Raw genomic sequence first — 20,848 nt, forward strand, 5'->3', positions numbered from 1 at the left:
ACCATGCTGACCTTGAACTCAAAAAGATCCGGGCCTGCCTCTGCCTAAATGCTGGGATTAAAGGTGTGCATCACCACCACCTGGCTCCAGAATTCTTTCTAATAAGTTCTTTAGTACATGGAAATGATTAGTGCATACAGGGTATCCACCCACACATTCACCCAGTTCTCTCAAGGAGGCAGGGAGCACTCTCGAGAGGAGACGGGTGTCAGGGCAGCGGTGCCCTGAGGGGTGACTAAATGAGGGGAGCAGCACTTGTGATTGACTGTGGCGCAGATCGGGTCATGTGTGACTGGAGGCCAAGGAGGTGAGCTCCAGAGGGGGGATTCAAGACAAGACCCCGAAATACAGTGCCAAAAGCAAAAGGAAAGAAACCGGGTTTTATTCATTTGGGTGTTTGTTTGTTTGTTTGTTTTGTTTTTCTAGACAGGTTTTCTCTATATACCACTGGATGTCCTGAAACTCATTCTGAAGACCAGGCTGGCCTCAAACTCACAGATCTGCCTGCCTTTGCCTCTCAGGTGCTGGGATTAAAGTGGTGCACCACCACCAGCCAGCAAAACTGGACTTCTTAAACATGCTCACTTCTGTACACTGAAGGGTAGAAGGGAAAGGTAATCCACCCCAGGATGGGAGGAAATGCCTGTGATCATGCCTCACAGACAATCCAGAATCATAACAGCAAATTTCAAATTACAACTCAGCTAAATCCACAACTAAGCTCATGCGGATAAAAGGTTGGAATATATTTAATGAGAGACCCTGAGAACCACGCTGCGGAGCGTGGACGTGGGGACTACTGGCCACTTCCCAGAGTTACACCTCTACAGAGGAAGTGCGTAATGTTCCTCCTTAACTGCTAAGTGGTGGGGAAGGGATCATTCCACTGGGATCCAAAAGCCAGCTCACGAGAAGGTGGACCCATCGCCTGCCACATGTAGATGCTGGCCAAGCAGTACTGCCATCGCTGAGGTCCTGTGAGGAGAGAGAACCCAGAGCCTTCCTGCCCCAACTCAAGCAGGGTCTATGGGGCAAGACTGGGAAGAAGAAAAGCTTCAGCAAGAGGCAGCCAAATACAGGCAACACAGTGGACCCTGATTATCCCAGTGCCAGAGTTAAGCAAGATGACACAGGACGCTTTCCCCATGTTGGACACAAGCATCGAGCTCCTGCAAGTCATTGTGGGTGACAAGGAACACCAATACCGTCAATAGTCAGAAAGAGCCACCCACCAGGATCACATTGCAACCAAGGAGTCTCATGGGTTGTTGGAAGAATAGCCAGGATGGAAAGGAGATGAGAGATGAGGCAGCTCTGGGCTGTGAAGATGGCTCCATCAATAAAGAACTTACCACATAAACACCTGAACTGGAGTTCAGACCCCCCCCCCACCCAGTACTAACACAAAAGCCAGAGGCATGGCAGTGCCTCCCTGGAGCCCCAGTTCTAAGGCGGCAGAGACAGGCCAGTCGGTCTAACCAATTGGTGAGCTCCAAGCTCAGAGAGAGATCCTGTCTCACCAGAAAACAGCAGCACTCACAAAAAAATCAGCTTGGAGAAGTGATCAAGGTGTGCACCTGATGACCGACGTCAAGCTCTGACCTCCACACTTGTACACACATGCGTGTTCCTTGCCCACACACCCCTGAACACCTACTTGTAATTTTGCATGGCTCCCCAAACCACTCCCACAAAAAGCAACAGGCAGCACTGGGGACCCTGGGTTACCAACAACAAAGTCACTAACACACCTAGGGCAACAGGCTTTGTCCTCCTGTTATTCGCGACAACATGGATGGAACTAGAGGTCACTGCGTTGAGTGAGATAAGCCAGGCACTGGGAGGTAAACACCGCGTGATCTCACACAGCTTTGGAAGCTAAAAGAGCTGCTCTCCCAGAAATGAAGACTGGAGCTGTGGTTCCAGAAGCCGAGGGGAGAGGGACAGGGGAACGGAGAGAGGCTGAGCAGCGGATATGGAGATCCGGATGGCAGCCAGCAGCTCTGAGCACTGGGCACAGATGACAATGATGGCTCTATAGACAAATGAAAGCATTGTGAAAGCTTTCCCCCGGAGATGCGGTGAATGTTTCAGGAGATGGATGTGTTTCCTTGATTTAAGAGCTGCGTACTGTGCTGGGGACACGGCTCAGAGGTATATAGATCTCTGGGGACACGGCTCAGAGGTGCAGATCTGGGGACACGGCTCAGAGGTGGAGATCTGGGGAAATAGTTCAATGATAGAGTATTTGCCTAGCATGTGAAAAACTCTTGAGTTCACTCCCTAGTACTGCAGATAAATAAATAAATAGTGCACTAAGCATGTAATGGACATTATACAGAAGCTGGTTATGCTTTTGTAAACTGGTTACATTTTTTTCAAATTAAAAACTGAGCTGGAGAGATGGCTCTGTGGTTAAAGTGTCTGCTGTGCAAAAGTGAGGACCAGGGATCATCCCTGGAAGCCAAGAAATGCTGGCAGGCATAGTCGTCCTGTAATCCCAATGTCAGAAGGCAAAGACTAGCCAGATTAGTGAACACTGGGTTTGACTGGGAGTCCCTGCCTCAGTGGATACAGCAGCAGAACAGTTGAACAGATTCCCAGCATCAGCTTTGAATCTCCACACACATGTGCACCCCCACACACACCCCCACACATGCATACACACACATACATGAAAAAAATTAAAAACTTAAATGAGTTGAATTCTAACAACCTTGCTACACATGTCAGCAGGAAGGAAAAGTAGATTTTGGGCTAGCCGAGTTCTGTGCTGGTTACTATGTCCCTGCTCATGCCTGTGTTCCTAGATGAATATAGTCAAGGCCAGGAGGCCACATTTGGAGAAATGTCACGTTGTGGGCTTGGATCCAAAGAGCCAACTGCAGAAGGGAATCCTGGGAACGTGGCTGATGGGGCAGTTTCCGAAATGAGTCTGGAGCTCCATGAGTGCCCCCACCACTGGAGATCGGCTTCATTATCACTAGAGGACAGTGGCCGCCTGTCTGTCTTCACACTGGGCTCCATATTTGGGGTGAGCAGAAAGCAAAGATGAAAGGCCGAAATGCCACTGAGCCAGGTTCACAAAGCCCTGGGCTCTGAAATCCTGCCTCCCTCCCACTGGTTCAACTGCTGGGTTCCAGCCAAGGCCTCTTGGGCCTGCATGTGATCACGGCTTAGTGTAATTAAACACCTGAGCTTCCCAGGAGAGAGGGAGGGACTCACTGCAAAGCCAGCCCGGAGGAACCCATGGCCCATGCCCCTGCCGGTACCTGCCTCTGTCCCTGCCTTCCACCTGGCCAAGCTGGCCCGACGGGCAGTCAGTCTCTGACCAGCAGCTACATCACTGTGCCTCTCTGCAGGGCTGTTCTGCCTCCTCCGCTAATACACACTTCTAGACGGCTTGTGGGGAACCCTTTGAGGGTGTTTTAGGTTCTTCAGTGGGTAATTCCACTTCACCCACAGGAGACCTGGGCTCTCTAAACCAGGGCTATGGCTTGCCCTGGTTCTAAGCAGGAAGAGGCACGTTCCCTTCCCCTGCTCTGGCTCTGCCACCCCTATTCAAGATCAGCCCAGAAGACTCCCCTTCCTTTCCTATGTAGCACAGATGTAGGGTCAGCCTGGCCAAGGTTAGCCCACGCTCTGCAGAGCTCAGGGTGACTTCATACACGCTGGTCCTTCCTCCAAAGCCTGTTACCCTTCAGCTTGGGCTCCTCTCCAGCCCCTGTTCCCAGCCAAGTTTTCTTGAGGTAGTGGTGGGTTTTGTTACCATGTAGGTATAATTCAGAGCCAGGCCTCCAGCAGATAAGAGCTAAAAGCATCACCTCTCATATATGCATGAAGGATCACAGTGAAGGAAAGTGAGAAAGGAAACTTTCCCGAGAGACTTGCAGAGTCAGGTCAGCTGAGGATCGTGGAGCTGGCCCTCTAAGGGCCAGCCTGAAGGCATCCTCACCCGATCCTCCTGTATTGCGTTCCCCACACAAACCTTCAGTACATACTTCTCCCACCAAAGGTGGGCAATCCCTAATCCCACCACCATCTTTTAAATTGTCCCTTCTCCCAGGCTTTAAACCCTTAGCCAACACGCTCCAAAATCCCTGGTAGAAGTGCTACCAGACTCAAATTCACAAAGGCGTGGTAAGGAACAACATCTCCACTGACCACGAGGCCATCTGTGACTCCCTGCCAGATGCCAGGCGGAAACAAAGGTTCTAGAAAGGATAGCCTTGCCCTTCACTGCTGCCGTTCCATTTGCAGCATTCCCAGATGAAGAAACGGGCTGGGGAACACAGTGGGTTCATTCTATCAAGTAGCAGAGCAGAGTCAAGATCCATTTCCATGCTTGTCTGATTTGATCCTTAGACTTCCAAATTTCTGTGACTTCAGGGACATGAAGGTGGTTTCTGACCCATCGTAGCTTGGCTGACCCTGTGGGCACTGGGAGTCGCTTTCCTGAGTCTCTCTTATCCAGTTAGTATGCTCTAAAGAGCACTGTCCCAGAGAAGTGGCTGACAGACAGGCTATGTAGTCTTTGGTCTGAGAGACTGATCGAAACACTCCACATATACTTCAAGAATCTTTCAAGTTAAAGGCCGAGCTTGCAGCCCAGACTCTGTCTGAGTGGAAGACTACAGGGCAGAAGTCTGACTGCTCAGAATATGCAGTACATGGGCCTCATGGCATTGCAATCCTGATCTCGAGACACATAGAAGACTCTGGATGGGTCACAAACACGAGCCTATCCAGGACAGAGTCTGAGGGACTGACCAGGACAGGCAGAGACTGGGCAGGCCCTCATCTAGGATCACCAGTGCTTTTTTCCTTACTACTTGGAGGAAAGCAGGGATTGGGTGGTAGCTGAATTCTCTGAAGCCATCTCGTTCTTGTTGGGAGCTGGGGCAGTCGCTCAGACTTGTGGAAAGATGGTGAGTCATAGCTTCAGAAACTTTGCCGAGTAGGCTCTCACCTATCACTTTTGAAGGAAGAAACATTCTCCTCTCCTCGGCAGAAAATCTCTTTAGGTGCCTGTACACATCAGTCTATCAGCTGCAAACTATGATAACTACTTGACACAAAGCAGCTGGAGGTATGGAATGGCATTTATTAATTCCTCTGCCACAAGGGGAAAGCGAGCTGTTACCACCCTTGACCCGACACCACCCATCTCCTTGTGCTTTGACCCAAACCATGAAGGCACCAGCTGCTGGTCCACCAGCATCATTTGTGGTTACCAGAACCAGTGGTTGTTATGGCAGTGGAGGCGGTAAGCACCGCAGTGCACAGGATCGGGGAGTCCAGCTCCCCTCTTGCTAGATGCATGACCTGTGGCAAGTAAAACCACTGTCTCCTTAGCCATAAAAAAGAGGCAGCACTACCCCGGCCACAGAGTGTTACAAGCTTCAGAGGAGAAAGGCATAGAAACACAGTCGGTGACAAAACGCTGAATTCTAGCAATAGTACCACTTCCATCTCAGTAGAAACTGCATTTTTTAAAAGGGAATTTTGCAAATAATAAGCCCATCTCTGAGGCCAGAGATAATTCCTCTATTAGCTTGCATCCCCATCCAAGTTTTCTAACATCTAGTGATTGTTTCGTTGTAAATTCTTTTTCTGGGTACAGTGCCCAGCTACCACCAAGGCCAATGTCTTCCCACAATACAATCAGATAAGTTTGATTATAATCATAGGTCAAAAACTAGAGAACTATCTTGCAGGAAAGCATCTCCTGGTCATCTCTCCACTGCCCCCATAGGGGCTCAGCTCCTAGTGCTGCACACCCACAACACACACAACACAGAGGATGTTTTGCCTTGCTGTGTCCCCAAATAATCAGCAAGGGAAGCAACAACACAAAGAGAAAGACTTTGTTGTCAGGCGAAACTGGGATCAAAATCCGGCTCACCCACCTCGGCAGCCAGGCCCTGGGGCAAGCTATTTCCTATCTGTCTAAGAGGAGTGAGGCCTGCTCTAAGGGTTGTTGGGCTACAAATGCCTTACTCAAGATGTTTTGGGTGCTCCGTGTTCTAGCTCCTTCTCTCAGGAACTCCTATTGCTCTCAGGATGCTGCCCGGTAGGCATGGGCATTGACTGTGGGAGGCCTCCTCAACCACACCAGCAGCCTCCCTTAACTTGCTCTGTGGTCAGGCCAACTGGCTTCTTGCATGTCTGCGTGCATCTAGAAAACTCACACACCCAGATGGGCTTACACTTAGCGACCTGTGATTACACACTACACTCATAGCAAGTTCAAGTTCTATTACAGAAGATCACACCCACAGAATTAATGAGGTTGAGAGGATCATCATTTGTTGAGTTCCATGATGTGCTACAAGATGAGGGTGGGGGCAGGGAAGAGCCCCTCCTGCTGGCACCCCAGCGGGACCTCTGTGCCAGGTGCTCTGCACCACTCCATTCTTCTGGCAGCCAGATCTAGCTGGTTCTAAGTGACACTGTTTCCCACACTCTGGCAACACACGTCCACCAGGCATAGAGCAGAGAGAACACAGAGAGACCAACGGGTCCAAACCTCTAGAATCCCCTTGGAGCTGAACAAAAAGCCATAGTGAGAAAGATAATGAGATAATTAGAAGCCTGTTCAGAGAAAGGTCCAGTGTGTAGGAAAACTACCCTCCAAAGAAAGGGCCCATGACCCTAAAGGGCACAATCAACGTTGCAAGGGACAGGGTGGGACAAAGTGAGCTTGTTTTCTGTAAGAGAAAAATTAGGAAAGACGGAGGCAGGTGGTAGTTCCAGGCCGGGCCACAGGTGGAGATACCCAGGGCCACAGGCAGTGGGTGGAGGGGAATCAGGCTCCAGAGAAGAAGCAGAGCATTCTCTTACTAGAAAAGGCATCTAAGAACAAATGATAAGTGAGTGCCTATTTTTCCCAGAGAATTCTGAACACTGCCCCACTTCCCAAAATAAACATGAACCAAAAATGAAATTAAATAGCATTCCCGCACCCCTCAGACAGAGCAGCAATTATTGTTTTATTTTTTTTCTAAGAACAGGAAGCACAAAATTAACTGGGAAGAGCAAGAAGCAGTCGCTGATAGCAACACAGAAAGTCTTGGCCTCTGGATGGAAAACTCTTGCTTTCTTTGTGGGCTGTCACATCTCATCATGGCAATGTCCTTCTTACTTCTAGCAGCATCGGCAGAGCCAGGGGCAGCCCTCCACTCTGACCAAATACTAAACTGTGCAACCCAAACCACAGAACAGATTTCAAACTTGAGCCAGAGTCTTTTCTCCCTGACAAAACATCAGTAAATTTGGTTGGTTTTCCCTCAACCAGTGATGCAGGATAAGATTACATTTCTCAGACTCTCTTGCAGCTAGATACATGTGGCTGGATCATCAGATCCCAATCAATGGTATATGAAAAAAATGACTATAGATAACTTTTCAGTCTTACTCTCAAAAAAGAAGCATGTGACTGGCCTTTTTCCATACCTTTCTTTCTATTTTCATGAGGAAAAACATGGATGAAGCTAAAAGAGCCACATGTAATCCCAACACAGAAGTGATACATGTGCATACTAAGGAAGCCAGTTGTTGGTATCTGTGAGGCAGTCAGGTAAAGCTTGAACTTTGAAGAAACTTGTTTTGGGTCTCTGCCCAATAGAAGATTCTATATCCTGTAATTAATAAACTTCTTCAGAAGCACCAAACATCCCTTCCCAAAGTTTAAAGCCTTAACTGTTCAGAATGAATAAATCCATATTTACTGAGAGTCTATAGAGGATTAGATCTGTTTAAGAGTATCTTCTCTCTCTCTCCCACTCGAGTTCCTCCTGAGCGTTGTGACTGTATCTTTTTAGAAAAACCAGAAGGTGACATAAAGAAGCCCACTCTGAGTGGGCCTGGTGTCATGTAGGAGTGCCAAGACGTTGGGAACGTTCATCTGGAAGGCCCAGGTCCAGCAGGAGAGTTGGGGGGGTGTTGTGCAGGGTGTTCACAGAAGGTCCTGAGCACTGGCGCCCAGCTGAAGGTGCTGAGCTCGGGGCAGACTGGGGAGAAAGACATGACTCACAGACGCAGGAAGCCACACAGGGCCGGGGTGGTGTCTAGAGTTGGAGTATGCTGTCTGGATCCCCTGCCATCACCAGAGAGGGTGAATGTCACTTATTTAAAGTGACAGAGTGACATGGTGACATTATAAGAAGAAAAGAAAAAGTGAAAACGCATATTTAGAACATGGCAACTGTCTGTTCACCATCAAGTCCTCCTGGAGAGTCATGCAAGGCACGGCCAAGCCCCAACCTGAGGCTGAGGTCAATCACTGTCTCCAAACACATTTTCCTTCCTCGGGGATCCCCCAAATGCCAGGGTTTGGATCAACCACCATGAGGACTCCAACTCCAGGCCCTTGTCACAGGCTTGTGCCAACAGGAAGGCCAGAGCAAAGGCTGATAACAACTTATAGCCAAAGGCAGCTCATTGAAGACAGCCTCGGTTCCCACATCCTCCTATGGGATAGTCTATTAGGCTAGCTTGTTAATGCTTCACTCTCCTGATTCCCGGGATCCTCTGGAGAATAAGAAAGTTGTAATGAGACATTTACAGCAGACAGAAGCAACAGAAAGCACACATCATCTATAGTACAGTTAACCTGGCCCCACAACAGCAAAGAAATGCTTTTCCCTGGCACACACACACACACATACACACACACACACACAAATCAATACAAGGGAGAAAATTGAGTCTCATTCCTTGCTTTAGGGATTACCGGGTATCCTAGGAGGGAGACAGTACAGAGATCTTGGAATATGCCCAGGCTCTCACTGTTAGATATCTCAGTCTTGGTGTAAGTCTGACCCAGGAGTGGTTCAGAAGGGGCATAAGTGTGCACACTAATCCTGAAGGAAGGCTCTTTTGATGTGGATTTACCAGGCTGATTACCAACCATTACACATGGTACAAAGCTTTTCTCGTTAACACAAGAATGTGTTAGACATATGTCACAGCTGTAACCATATGTGACAGGATGCTGAAAAATAGCTGCTCCCATAAATACCTGGTCCTGAGACCAAAGCTTAATTGTGTTCTTAAACAGCAACCAAGCATTGAGAGTTTCCACAATAGCCATGGTCAGTCTGCTCAAGTTCACAGAATTTTCCACATGTCAGTGAGCGAGCATGGAGAATCTGTGCAGGTGACCCACACCACATGTGATTTCATCACCACCACAGGTGAGCGGTCCTTTGAACCTCTCCCTCCTGCCCAGCAGCCCCATGTTCTTGAGAATGAGGACACTTCTGCGAGCCTCCTTTTCCTTATGGAATAACAGGCAGAGCAAGCAATAGAGCGTGCGGGTTAGCTCAGCACAGTGTCTGGCATTCACTAGGGCTCTGCAAACAGTCAAATGGGAGCTCTTAGCCCAATGGTCCGCACGCTTCACCACACATAGTAAGCGGCCCGAGTGCTATTCTCCTGTTATCGTAAAGAACAGAAAGGGTGTCTGCCTCTGAGAAGGTGGAAACGTATAGGAAACGGAGATGGCTGGGGTTCCTCATAGGTTTTAGGAAATAATACTCTCATGAGAGAACAGTTATGGGACAGGAAAGAGATGTGTTTGTCTTCATTGCATGCCCCTAGGACTTTTTCTTTCTCCTCTGTGTGACAAACTGCAAGGAAGCCCTGAAAACCTTTTGAGACCATGAAACGGGCCCATTTCTAACTGACCACTCTTAGCAAATTCGCTGTACGGCTATAATGAGGCCTTTATCTCCCATAAAAGGCCCTATGCACAACATATCATTTTGATTATTCTGTATTCCAAGGCTCATAAAAATTCTGGAAGCAGGCTGGGAAGCCACTCAGTGGCAAGGCTTATGCCTAACATAAGAAAGAGGCTAAGTTTGATCCCCAGCTCTGAAGTTTCTTTCTTTTTGTAAGTTGCAAGTCCTGACTAGAAACCAGTACAGTTAAGGTTGAAACCCTTGTAGAAGAGAAAAAGTCTTAAATCCTTGCCTGAGACATGAGAAAGCACCCCAAGTTCTAATTAAACCGAAGCAATTAGCCACCCACGGATCCTTCACTCAGCTTTCCATGGCCAGGCAATCATCTCTATTAAAACCCATCTTAAAATAAGGAGCAAACGCAACAGCTACACCAGCACCCAGTTCCCAGAATCAATTACCCCTCAGACACATCCTGCATAAAATTCCCAAGAATCTGCCTGCAGCAGGCACAAGGAAGGAGCTACAAGAAGCTGGGGGTGATGAGGAGGTAGGACAAAGTGGGGTGACAACGTCTACCCCAGATCTGCACCTCTCAACGAGTAGGCCAAGAGTGCCAACCATTCATTCTTCAATGTCACCTTGAAGGACCTCATCCAAGAAGAGGAAGTCCTGCCCGTGGGCTCTGGCAGTTGAGTTCTCTGGGTGACCAGACCACTGCGAATGGAGTGTACTTCCCCCGTGTAGCCCGTCCCCTGTCAACACAATACAGCAGTCACCATAGCATCTTGATCACAAGCCACTCAGACTCACTGATGTCCCCAGCCAGGTAGGTTCCACCCTACTCGGACTTCCTGGAATGAAGGAAGGTAGGTCACTGTCATCAGCCAAAGGCACTTTTCTCAGCGACAACCACACAGTTGTCATGGTAAAATGACTCACACTTAAGCACTTGCCTCAAGAACTAGAGGGGTATTCAATGCAGGAACAGTATGCCATTAATCTATTTCTTTGTACATGTGTATATGTGTGTATGTGTGTGTTGTGTGTGTGTGTGTTGTGTATCGAGCATGGAGACTTCTCTACCAAGAGGCAGACAGGAAAATATTGATCTTAGCTGGGAATAATTATGACTCAGGTCTATAATCCCAGCACTCAAGTAGGCTGAGGCAAGAAGATTGGCAGGAGTTTGAGGCTAGCCCAGGCTACACAGTGAGTTCCAAGTCATCCTGGGCTACATTGCAAGACAAACAGGGTGAGGAAGGGCAAGAATGGAAGAGCATAGAAAGAAGGGATGATTCAGATAAGTTCTAAAGAAGCAAAATTTTCCCTAGGAAACACTGAAGGGGAGAGTAATTGTAATAGAATATTTCTTTTAACCCTGAACTTCAGCCATAACCAACGCAAAGATGCCAAAGACACCCTAAGCTCTTTACTCAGACATTGTTCTTTCCTCGTGCCAGGTTGGGCTATGCAGATCTAAGCTGTGTTTAAACTGACACATGGCACAAGGCACACGTTAGGTGAAAATAATAGGAAAGAAAGGTGGTGGTGCGAGAAGACGCTTGTCAGGTGGGCTCTGCTGTGTAACCAAAACACCACACTCGCTGTTTTAAGACTAAACTGGACATAGAAAAAAGACCTGTCAGTGTTCTCAGCAAGCTGTATGTGAGGCGGTCTCTCCAAACTTAATAAAAATCGGTATCCAGACCAGGTACAGAGAGAAAGCAGACCAGTGAAGGCACCAGAAAGTGATTGTTGTCTCTTTCCATCGCTTCCCCTCTCTTCTTCTCTCTCCCTTTCTTTCCACTAACAGGGTCTCAGGGAACCCAGACTGGCTTAGAACTTTCTGTCTAGCCCGACTGTCCTGAATTCTGAGGCTACCCACATGCTCCTCCACACCCAGTCTATACAGCGCTGGGGATTGGACCCAGGGCTTTCTGCAAGTTAGGTAATCGCTTTACCAATTGAGCTACAGCCGCACACCATTTATAGTTCCAAAACCTGCTTCTCAATGAGCATGTGCTGATTTAGTGATCAGAAATACCACAACTCTAGTCTTCAGGAGAGAATACGTCTGCTGGTCCCTCTTAGTGGAGCAGCTCCTGCCCCATTTTCTGCCTGCAGCAGGCCTGGCTACCAGGCAGGTTCCCCACTCCACTCCGAGTGCCATACTCACAGCCAATCATCATGATAGCCACCGCGAAGATCTTCTCAATGTCTGTGGATGGGGCGATGTTCCCAAAGCCCACGCTGGTGAGACTGGTCATGGTGAAGTACAGGGAGGAGATGTAGACGGAATTCTTGCTTGGCCCGCCTTCCCACTTGCCCGAGCCAGACCCGTTGAACTGGTATGGAGTGCCGATGTCCATCGCCAGCTGGTAGAGCCAGCTATTGTTGCGGATCGTCTTGGTGTCTTCGTCAAAGATCTCATAGTCCCCAATGCTGTACCAGATGCAGGCCATCCAATGGGCGGCCAGCCCAAACACGCACACCAACAAGACCAGGACCGCAGCTCCATACTCAATGTAATGGTCCAGCTTGCGGGCCACTCGCCCGAGACGGAGCAAGCGCACAACCTTCAGAGAACTGAACAGGCTGCTGATGCCCTGGAAGGGAATGGACACAGAATCAGAGAAAAGGGACATAGCTAACGCTTCATCCTTCAGCCCCACCACTGCCGTTAGTTTAAGCATCATATATGCTTCCATGACATGCAATATTATACAACCCTTAAAAATTCTTAGAATTCTTTTTTTAAAAAAGATTTTGTTTATTTTAATTTTATGTGTATGAATATTTTATCTGCAGCTACATATGTGCACCATGTGCTTGTCTGGTGCCTATGGAGACCAGAAAGGAAATGTCAGGTCCCCGGGAGGCAATTGCAAAATGCCAAGTGCATTCTGGGAATCAGAACTGTGTCCTCTGTAAGAGCAGTTACAGCTTTTAAATTGCTAAGCCATCTCTCCACCGTGTAAAATTAGAATTCTATTCCAAGGTGCATGGAATAGAGATTTCTATTTAGTATTTTATGACTTGATTAAAAGATAAACAAAACAAGGAGAGTTATTACAGATGAGAACTAGGGTATATTTACATATGCATCTCTCCATACTACCAGTTATTTTAAGAAAAATTTCAAGGGTTGTATAATATTTCATATTATACAATATGAAATATTTGAGTTGTATCATATTTATTTCATGTGGCAATGAATTATATAAACACACTGCATTGCACATACACAAATAAATACGTTTGCATTAGAAAGCAATCAGGAACCACAGGCTGCTTTTTTATTCCCACATAGTTTGTTATAAAAGCATATAGTTACCTAATCTCTGTCATTATCATAAATTTAATATTTAGAAAAAATATTTAAAATTAAAGTGAATTGAGAAATAGCTGAGGTGCACACCTTTAACCTCAGCACCAGATTGGGGTTAGAGGCTAGCCTGGTCTACAAAGTAAGTTCCAGGCCAGCCAAGGTTCCATAATGAGAATAAACAAACAAATAAATAAACCAGAAGAAACTAAAGTAAGAGAGAGAGAAAGAGCTGGAAGAAAAAAGAGCTGAGGTTCTGTTGAGAAGGACATTACTTCTGTGAGGCTGGGGTATGTACAGTCAGACACTGAAACGTACACACACACACACACACACACAGAGTCAGTCCAAAAAGCTGAACAAAAGCACAACAGTAGCAGGTAAAGAAAACCAGGGTGGAAATCTGGGCCACCTGTGTCCATCTGGACTCCAGTGACCTGCTTGTCCTCTTGTGTGAACAAGCCCTACTCAGGCTTCCACAGCCCAAACCTACCAACTCTCAGCACCCCAAACGGACACTTGAAATACACTACAGACGCCACAGCACTTGGACCCCTCTGCACCCGCTTCCTATTCTGACATGATTCTAAGATGTGTACATTGGGAATGTCCATGAGCTTCTCCCACTTCCCCCCAAAACAAACAATGCAGCGGTGTCTCTTTGAGTCGGGACTCTGTCAGCCTTTACCTAGTAAGAACCCAAGGAGAGATGCCACCCTTCACCATGGCAAATGCAGGATTCTTCTCTTTTCCAACCACTAGGCAGTTTCCAGGCCTCCAGGCCTCTCTCATCCTCTGTCCTCCTAAAACCACCGCCTCAGGATCAACTTACGACAGTAGAAGGAAGAGGAACCCATGTTTCCCCATGCTTGTCTAAGGAGCCACCCTGGCTCATGTCCTCTTCACGGGTTCATCACTAAACCGCATTTCTCAGCTCTGTCCATCTACCTGAGTCCTTTGTGGCTGGCACTTCCAGGAAAGGTGTGCTTTCTCTTTCTCCTGTCCTGTCTTTAGGTAAGTTTGTGTGATCTTGAAGCTATACCCTGGAGATGGTGGACCCACGCACAAGTCTGGTTCCCTAGAGAGCTGTGTGGGAGCTCAACCCAAGCTAATGAAAGTTGTAGAATGTGTGTAAGGAAGAAATTCCGGAAATAAGCACTGAACTATGCTTCCCTTTCCTACCAACTCCAGGGTCCCACCCAAGCAGACCCCAAATGAGGCTGTGCAAAGGGCAGGGCAGGAGAAGCAGGATTTGTCGTCTTCTCAGAAAAAAAATAAGGCATGGCTGGGTATGTAGCTCAATGGCAGAGGGCTTGCCCAGCTTCTGTGGAGCCCCAACTTTTATTCCCAGTGACACAAAATAAATAACAGAACAAATAAACAGGCTTTGCAGCTGTAGAACCACGACAGCAGTGATGGTTTCTTATCAACAATGCTCACATCAGCACAGCCGTTCCTCTTGTGATCAGCCTTGCCACACAAGAGTGGACACGGTCCTCATGGGGGTCAGCTGACAGGGTGAGGGGAGATCTCTGCACAGTGCACCTACACCCCAACAGAGGGTAACCAGCTCCCAGTAACGAAGCGAGCAGCATCTACAGCTGCATGGAGGAGGTATTTTGGGAGGCAAAGGAGTCTTTGGAATGAGTCAGAAATCAAACACCATGTACGCAGCCACCCACATGCCACCTCCCTCTGAGGGTCCCTGAAACCCAAGAAAAGCTTGCTTCCCAAGGAAAAATGCCTTCTCATTTCTTTTAGTGCACGTTCAGTTCAAGGCAACCCCCCCGCAGTCCAGAAGCCCCCACAGACGATCGTCCTCCCTTTGACCGCTCCCATGCCTCAGATACCACCATTCCACCACAGGCATCCACAAGCCATCAGCGGGCTACATCACCTTTCTGATGCTCCTTCCACATCCCTGTTCCCTCCTCTTACATCACAATGGTCACAATACCTTCAAATGCCACTCAGAGGCCATGCTATGCTCTAGTCATTTGACCCAAATGGTCTATATGATGTAGGTACATGTGCTGCCTCTTCAGGCTGGCCTCTCAGTCCAGAAGGCCTGACCTATCCCTAGCCATCTGGTGATCCACTCATCCTTCAGGCCTGTGGCTGTCTCTAGACCATGGGGCCTCTATGATGACCCTGAAGTCTGAACCCATCCCTACTGCTCCACAAGTCCACAGTGTTCTGTGTCCACTACCACTTGAGCATGAGGTCCTGTGTGATACAATCCTCATTCCCCAAAACGTCACCAGGAAATATGTCTTCCCAAAGACAGACAACACCTGTCATGCATGCTAGAAGCAAGTGGGTTGCACGGTGTCACCCCTCATTTTGGAATCGACGACACCACAGCAAGTCTAGTGCACAGCACGTGCTCAGAGGAGCCTGAGGAAGCTCCCAAACTGACTTAGAGGTTAGGGCAAGCTCTCTCTTCCCCGCTTTAGGGAGAGTCTGGAACATCACTGCTGTCTCTGCGCAGCGGTACACCATTGCTTGGTACTCATGTAAATTTTCTGTTACCACGTTAGCAGCTGGGATCATGGCTGCTCAAAAGCAATTCAGACTATTAGTTTGGCTCCCCCACGCCCCCACTTTCTTGAAGTTCAGTACATGAGATAAATAAAACAGAATCCTCCAAACTTCTTTTCCATTTGAGTACACTAAAACACGGCAGCGCCATATTCCCCAGAGACTCGTCACAGCAGGAAAACCATCTCAGGCCACAGGTAGTTTTCTGGATGCTTTATGGGAATCGTGACATTAGGAAGAACCAGGAGTTCCCACGTGGGTCAGCGTGAACAGAGGACAGCAAGAACAGAAGCTGCTGAGTTTCACCCCTGAAAGCTGCAGCTAGCCTGGGGCAGACTCCGGAAATCTCAGTGGCCCCTGTGTGATCTAACACTTATGGGTCCCGATTGAGATGGACGCTCAGCAGGCTTCAGACTCACTGGGTGCACGTTTTCGAGTTTTACTTAAATGTACAGCCCAAACAAGTCATTCACTTGGGTTTGTTCTCACCTTGCCTTGTGTGTGTGTGTGCGCACACACGCACACACACGGTGGGGGGGGGATGTATTCATGTAGGTAGATGGGTGGGTGCATGCTGAGATCAAAGGAGGAAATCAGGTGTCGGCTCCATCACTTCCACTGGATTCCTTGAGTCAGGTCCTTCCTGAAGCTGGAGCCAGGCTAGCAGCCAGGCAGCCTTGGTGTTCCCGCTGTGCTGGGGTTACAGGTACACAGCAATGCCTGGCTTTCCTCTTTATGTGAGTGTTCTGAGCCAAACTCGGGTCACCATGCTTGTGTGGCCTGAGCCATCCCTCCAGCCCCTACCTTCTCATCCAGCTAGACTCACCAATTCTCTGCCTGGTAACATTTGTTTTCCTGCCATAGGCGCAGACACTAAAGTCACAGACGGTGCCACTGTATTGTCAAAATGTTATATTCTTAGATGGCCTCACCAGACTCCCAGATCTGTATGGGGAGGCCATGGCGGTCATGGTAAATTAGAACTATAAAATATTCTTGTGATCGTCTCCCACCCCCTTCTCCAGCTCATGTTCCCTACCGTCATGCCGAGAGAAGGCCTATGACCTGGCATCGTCAAGGACCGTGCCTGCTTCACACCTTGCTCACGTGGCTTTCTGTTGGCAGCGGCTTTCCCTACTTTTGTCCCTTAAACCCTGAAGTTAAGAAAGGTGAGTTCTGGGCTCCACACTTGCATCTTTCCAAACAAGCATGACTTAGCACTCTAAACAATAAATACTACGTCCTTCCGGGTTGGTGTGTCCTCCCCAAGGCTACATGAATGGTGTTTCAGTCACTCTTCAGGCAATTCTGAGGGGTGGGTGGAGCTTCACATAGAGTGGGTCAACACTCGCTCAGTGTGCTAAGCCTCAGCCCTCCTTTTACTTTTTATCTTGAGATGCAATCTCACTAAGTTGTCCAGGCTGGCCTTGAACTTATCATGCAGGTCATAGAAGCCTTCAGTTTGGAATCCTCCTGCCACAGTCCCCCAAGTAGAGAGGGTGGGAGGTCGGAATCACACCAAGCTGAGCAAATACTTATTGAGCCTCTACTCATAATTTAAGCCCTGGTAACAGAACAGACCCCAAATCTTTGCCCTTCTAGAATTTTCAATTAAGAGAGACAGACAATAGAATAAAACTCTAAAGTCAGAGCTGGTACATGAAGGTATGATAACAAATCAGGCAAGAAATAAACACAGAAGCAGCTTGAAGGTGGCCAGCCATTGTCATTCAGGTATTCACAGAGACTGTGGCATCAAGGCAAGGGCCCAGGGGACACAAGGGTGGGGAGTCATGAGCATGAGATGGTCTAAGAAAAACAAGTTCCAGACAGAAGTGACGGCCAGTTCAAAGCACCCTGAGGTGTGAAGGGCACGTCACGCTCTGTTGCTCTGCCACAGACTGACACTTCTCTGAGGTCTGGAAGGACACTGCCAGTGAGAGAAGCGACTGCCACTATTCTCCAGGCGCTGAGGACATCCGGGAGGCCATCTCACCGATTCCTCGGCCTTCCCAGGGGAGTGTAGCCTACACTGACTTTACAGATGAGAACAGGAATGCACAGGTTGCGACTGGCACCACAAATGCCATCTTCCATCTCCTATCCGAACTCCCTACGGATGGTCCATTAGTGTCTGTTGAATGAAAACCTAGACTGTGATGATATTGAACCTACTAGTCTATTAAAAGGATTGTGATGTTAGCTGGGCAATGGTGATGCACACCTTTAATCCCAGCACTTGGGAGGCAGAGACAGGCGGATCTCTGAGAGTTCAAGGCCAGCCTGGTCTACAAGAGCTCATTCCAAGGCAGGTGCCAATGCTACAGAGAAACCTTGTCTCAAGAAATCAAAATAAATAAATAAATAAATAAATAAATAAATAAATAAATAAATAAATAAAATCAAGGATTGTGATATTAATGTGGAGAGTCAAGTTGTAAGAAGGAAAGATATCCAAAGAACTGGGTGTGTCTGAGTGTTTGCAGAGAAGATGGGCATGCATGTGCATGTGGACCAGTGTAGACAGAGACTGCACTTTCTTTCCCAGCTGCCCAGACTGGAAAGATCACATGGAAACTATATTAATTGCAACACTGTTTGGTCAATGGCTCAGGCATATTCCTCACTAGCTCTTACATCTGACATTAACCAATTTCTATTTATCTATGTTTCACCACGAGGCTGTGGCTTACTGGTAATGTTCTGGCATCCTTCTCATTCAGTGGCTACAGGGCATCTCATTGATTTCACTTACTCTCTCTCTATAACTCTGTTCAGATTTCCCACCTGACTTTACTCTGCTAGGCCATTGGCTGAAAGAGCTTTATTCATCAACCAATAAATGCAATGCATATACAGAAGGACGTCCCACATTAGGCCAGTGAACTGAGTGACTCAGACTCTGGGCAGCACCAGCCAATAGACTAATAACCAGAATGAATGAATGAAAAAGCAAACAGGAAGAAAGGAAAGACACATCCCTCCCTCTAGCTGTTCCTTCCCTACAAGGTGTGCTGCCCAAGGCCACTCACGGGCTTGGACCAATGATCTGTGGCCTCAACTCAAATTTGCACTTGAGACCCTGGCTGGAGGCATCTCAGTACTTTAGTCTCAGGCCAGGAGAGTGGGGTTGTACTTTAGGTCTCTCTGAGACTTCTGACCTCTTGGACCAAGCCATAACCAGCTTCCCTGGTTCTAGTAGCCAGTACACAGCCACCACCATGGGCCTGCTTAGCCTCTGTGGTGATCATGTGAGTCAGCCTGTCACAACCCATACCCTCCTCCCACACACGTGTATGTATGTATATTTACATACATACATGACTTTTCCACTCAAGCTCGCTCTCTCTCTCTCTCTCTCTCTCTCTCTCTCTCTCTCTCTCTCTCTCTCCAACCCTCCCTCTCTAATCTCCTCGTAGCAGAGTCTGGCCTTGAACTTAGTACATTGTTGGGTATCTGTCCCGCCCAGTACCCCACAGCCGGCAAGCCCCAAAGGAAAATCACACACAGGACTCCATAAGATTATAAACGGACTGACCCATTAGCTCAGGTTTCTTGTTAACTCTTATAGCTTATATTAACCCATTATTCTCATCTATGTTAGCCATATGGCTTGGTACCTTTTTCAGCTGTCAGCTTACATGTTGCCTCTTCCGTGGTCTGCACAGGAGTGGTGGAGGGAGCTTCCTGTTTTCCCAGAATACTCCCAGTCTCTTTGCTCCACCCCTACTTCCTGTCTGGCTTTCCCGCCTATACTGCCTGCCTGGCCAATCAGCGTTTTATTAAAATATGATTGACAGAATACAGACAATTCTCCCACACCAGTACATAGTCAAGGATGACCTTGAACTCCTGATCTTCTTGTCTCTGCCTCCCAAGTTCTGGATACTGGGCGTGTAGCAACACACTGTGTAGTGCTGGCAACACAACCAAAAACGTACTTCAATAAGTACGTAAGCAAGAATGAGCCATATCCCCAGCCTCCACCAGCCCTCCTTCTTTGTGGAAGCCTGCCTAAAATGAAGATTTAGTGCTTTATTAACAGAAACTGCCTGTGTGTTGTCTTACAAAAATGACTTCAAGAATGTTCCATGAAAGCTCCTCACTCTGAGAGCTCACAGTCATTTCTGTTGGTAATGGAGTAAATTGGCTTTACCAGATTTCATTGGAAGTTACTCTCTGAAACTGAAATTTAATTTGCCTCCCCTTCCTCATTCTGAGCAATGATAGAAAAGCAAGGCCAATCCCTTCCCCTGCCCTCACAACTGCCTGCAGTCAGGCTCAGAACAAGCAGAATGCAAGCTTCATGGGGAGGGGGGGCAAATTACACCTGCAACCGTGTGATTGAGTCAGTGTGAGGCATGAGGCTGTGCACACAGGGGACCTCTCTTGGCTCGTCCAGCAGGTCTGGTGACCATATTCGGGTAGAGGATGTGGTTTCTGAGCCCAAAGGGAGATTTTTAACCAGAAATGGGATTGCCTGCACTCTTCGGTTTGTTTAGTCCAATAATGTTGTCCAAAAGGCACATCTGCAGTCCCTACAGAAAACAGTCATTGGGGGAAGTTTAGAAATCATTGCTTAAGACTGTGGACTTTCTTTGTGCTTACTCAGAAGCATGAAGCAGACTGGACATTCCCTTGTGAATTTACACTATCAAGCTTTCCCTTCTGGAGGTGCCGGAAATAAACGCTTTGTTGTTGAGCAAAACATCAAGAGGAGAAGGGACAGAAACTCTGGTTCTATCAAGTGACATGTCACTTGCTCAGAATACTGAGTTTGGGCTTCTTCCAAACGAGATGAATCCAAGCAGTCTGAAGTGGTTTTTATTTTTCTCAAAGGTAACAGTGGAGCCAGGCTGTGCCCTGAACCCTGGACGCTACAGCTGTGTTAGCAGTGGTTTTAATTTTCTTTAGGTTAATTTGATTTAAAATCTCAGGGACAACACAGGCCTGAGTCTAGTGTGGCTAAAAAGCCAAGAGAATTTCCTAAAAGTCACAGACATCCCAAGTCTATGACCTGAGGAGAGCACAGGTCCTTCATCCTTCTAGAAAGCTGTGGAGAGGCACAGACTGTTCTGTACGTGGTCTCTTTGGATTCACACATGCGTTGTCTGAATATAAGCCACTCCAGTCTGTCTGATACTGACCAAAGACCAAGGTACAGGCAGGAGCGCCCAAACAGGTGGTCTCCTGCCAGGCATTGGGAATTTTGTGGCACAGGCACCCTGGAGGATGAGCAGTGAAGAGGGGGTCCCAGCACCTGGTTCAGATGGGTGAATGGTCCCCTGGAATG

At 47.9% G+C, this 20,848-nt stretch overlaps 1 protein-coding gene across 3 annotated transcripts in view; it reads right to left on the reverse strand.

The window, feature by feature from the left end:
- Kcnh1 (potassium voltage-gated channel subfamily H member 1) overlaps nt 1–20,848 on the reverse strand; it is a 295,808-nt gene that overhangs the window by 146,050 nt on the left and 128,910 nt on the right. For all 3 annotated transcript variants that reach the window (XM_085687514.2, XM_085687513.2, XM_085687515.2), the window contains one exon: nt 11,866–12,295. In XM_085687514.2, the coding sequence (XP_085543640.1) occupies nt 11,866–12,295 (430 nt within the window). The remainder of the gene's footprint in view (nt 1–11,865; nt 12,296–20,848) is intronic.

This window comes from Myodes glareolus, chromosome 5 (genome assembly GCF_982192425.1).
Source record: "Myodes glareolus chromosome 5, mMyoGla1.1, whole genome shotgun sequence".
NCBI classification, from domain to species: domain Eukaryota; kingdom Metazoa; phylum Chordata; class Mammalia; order Rodentia; family Cricetidae; genus Myodes; species Myodes glareolus.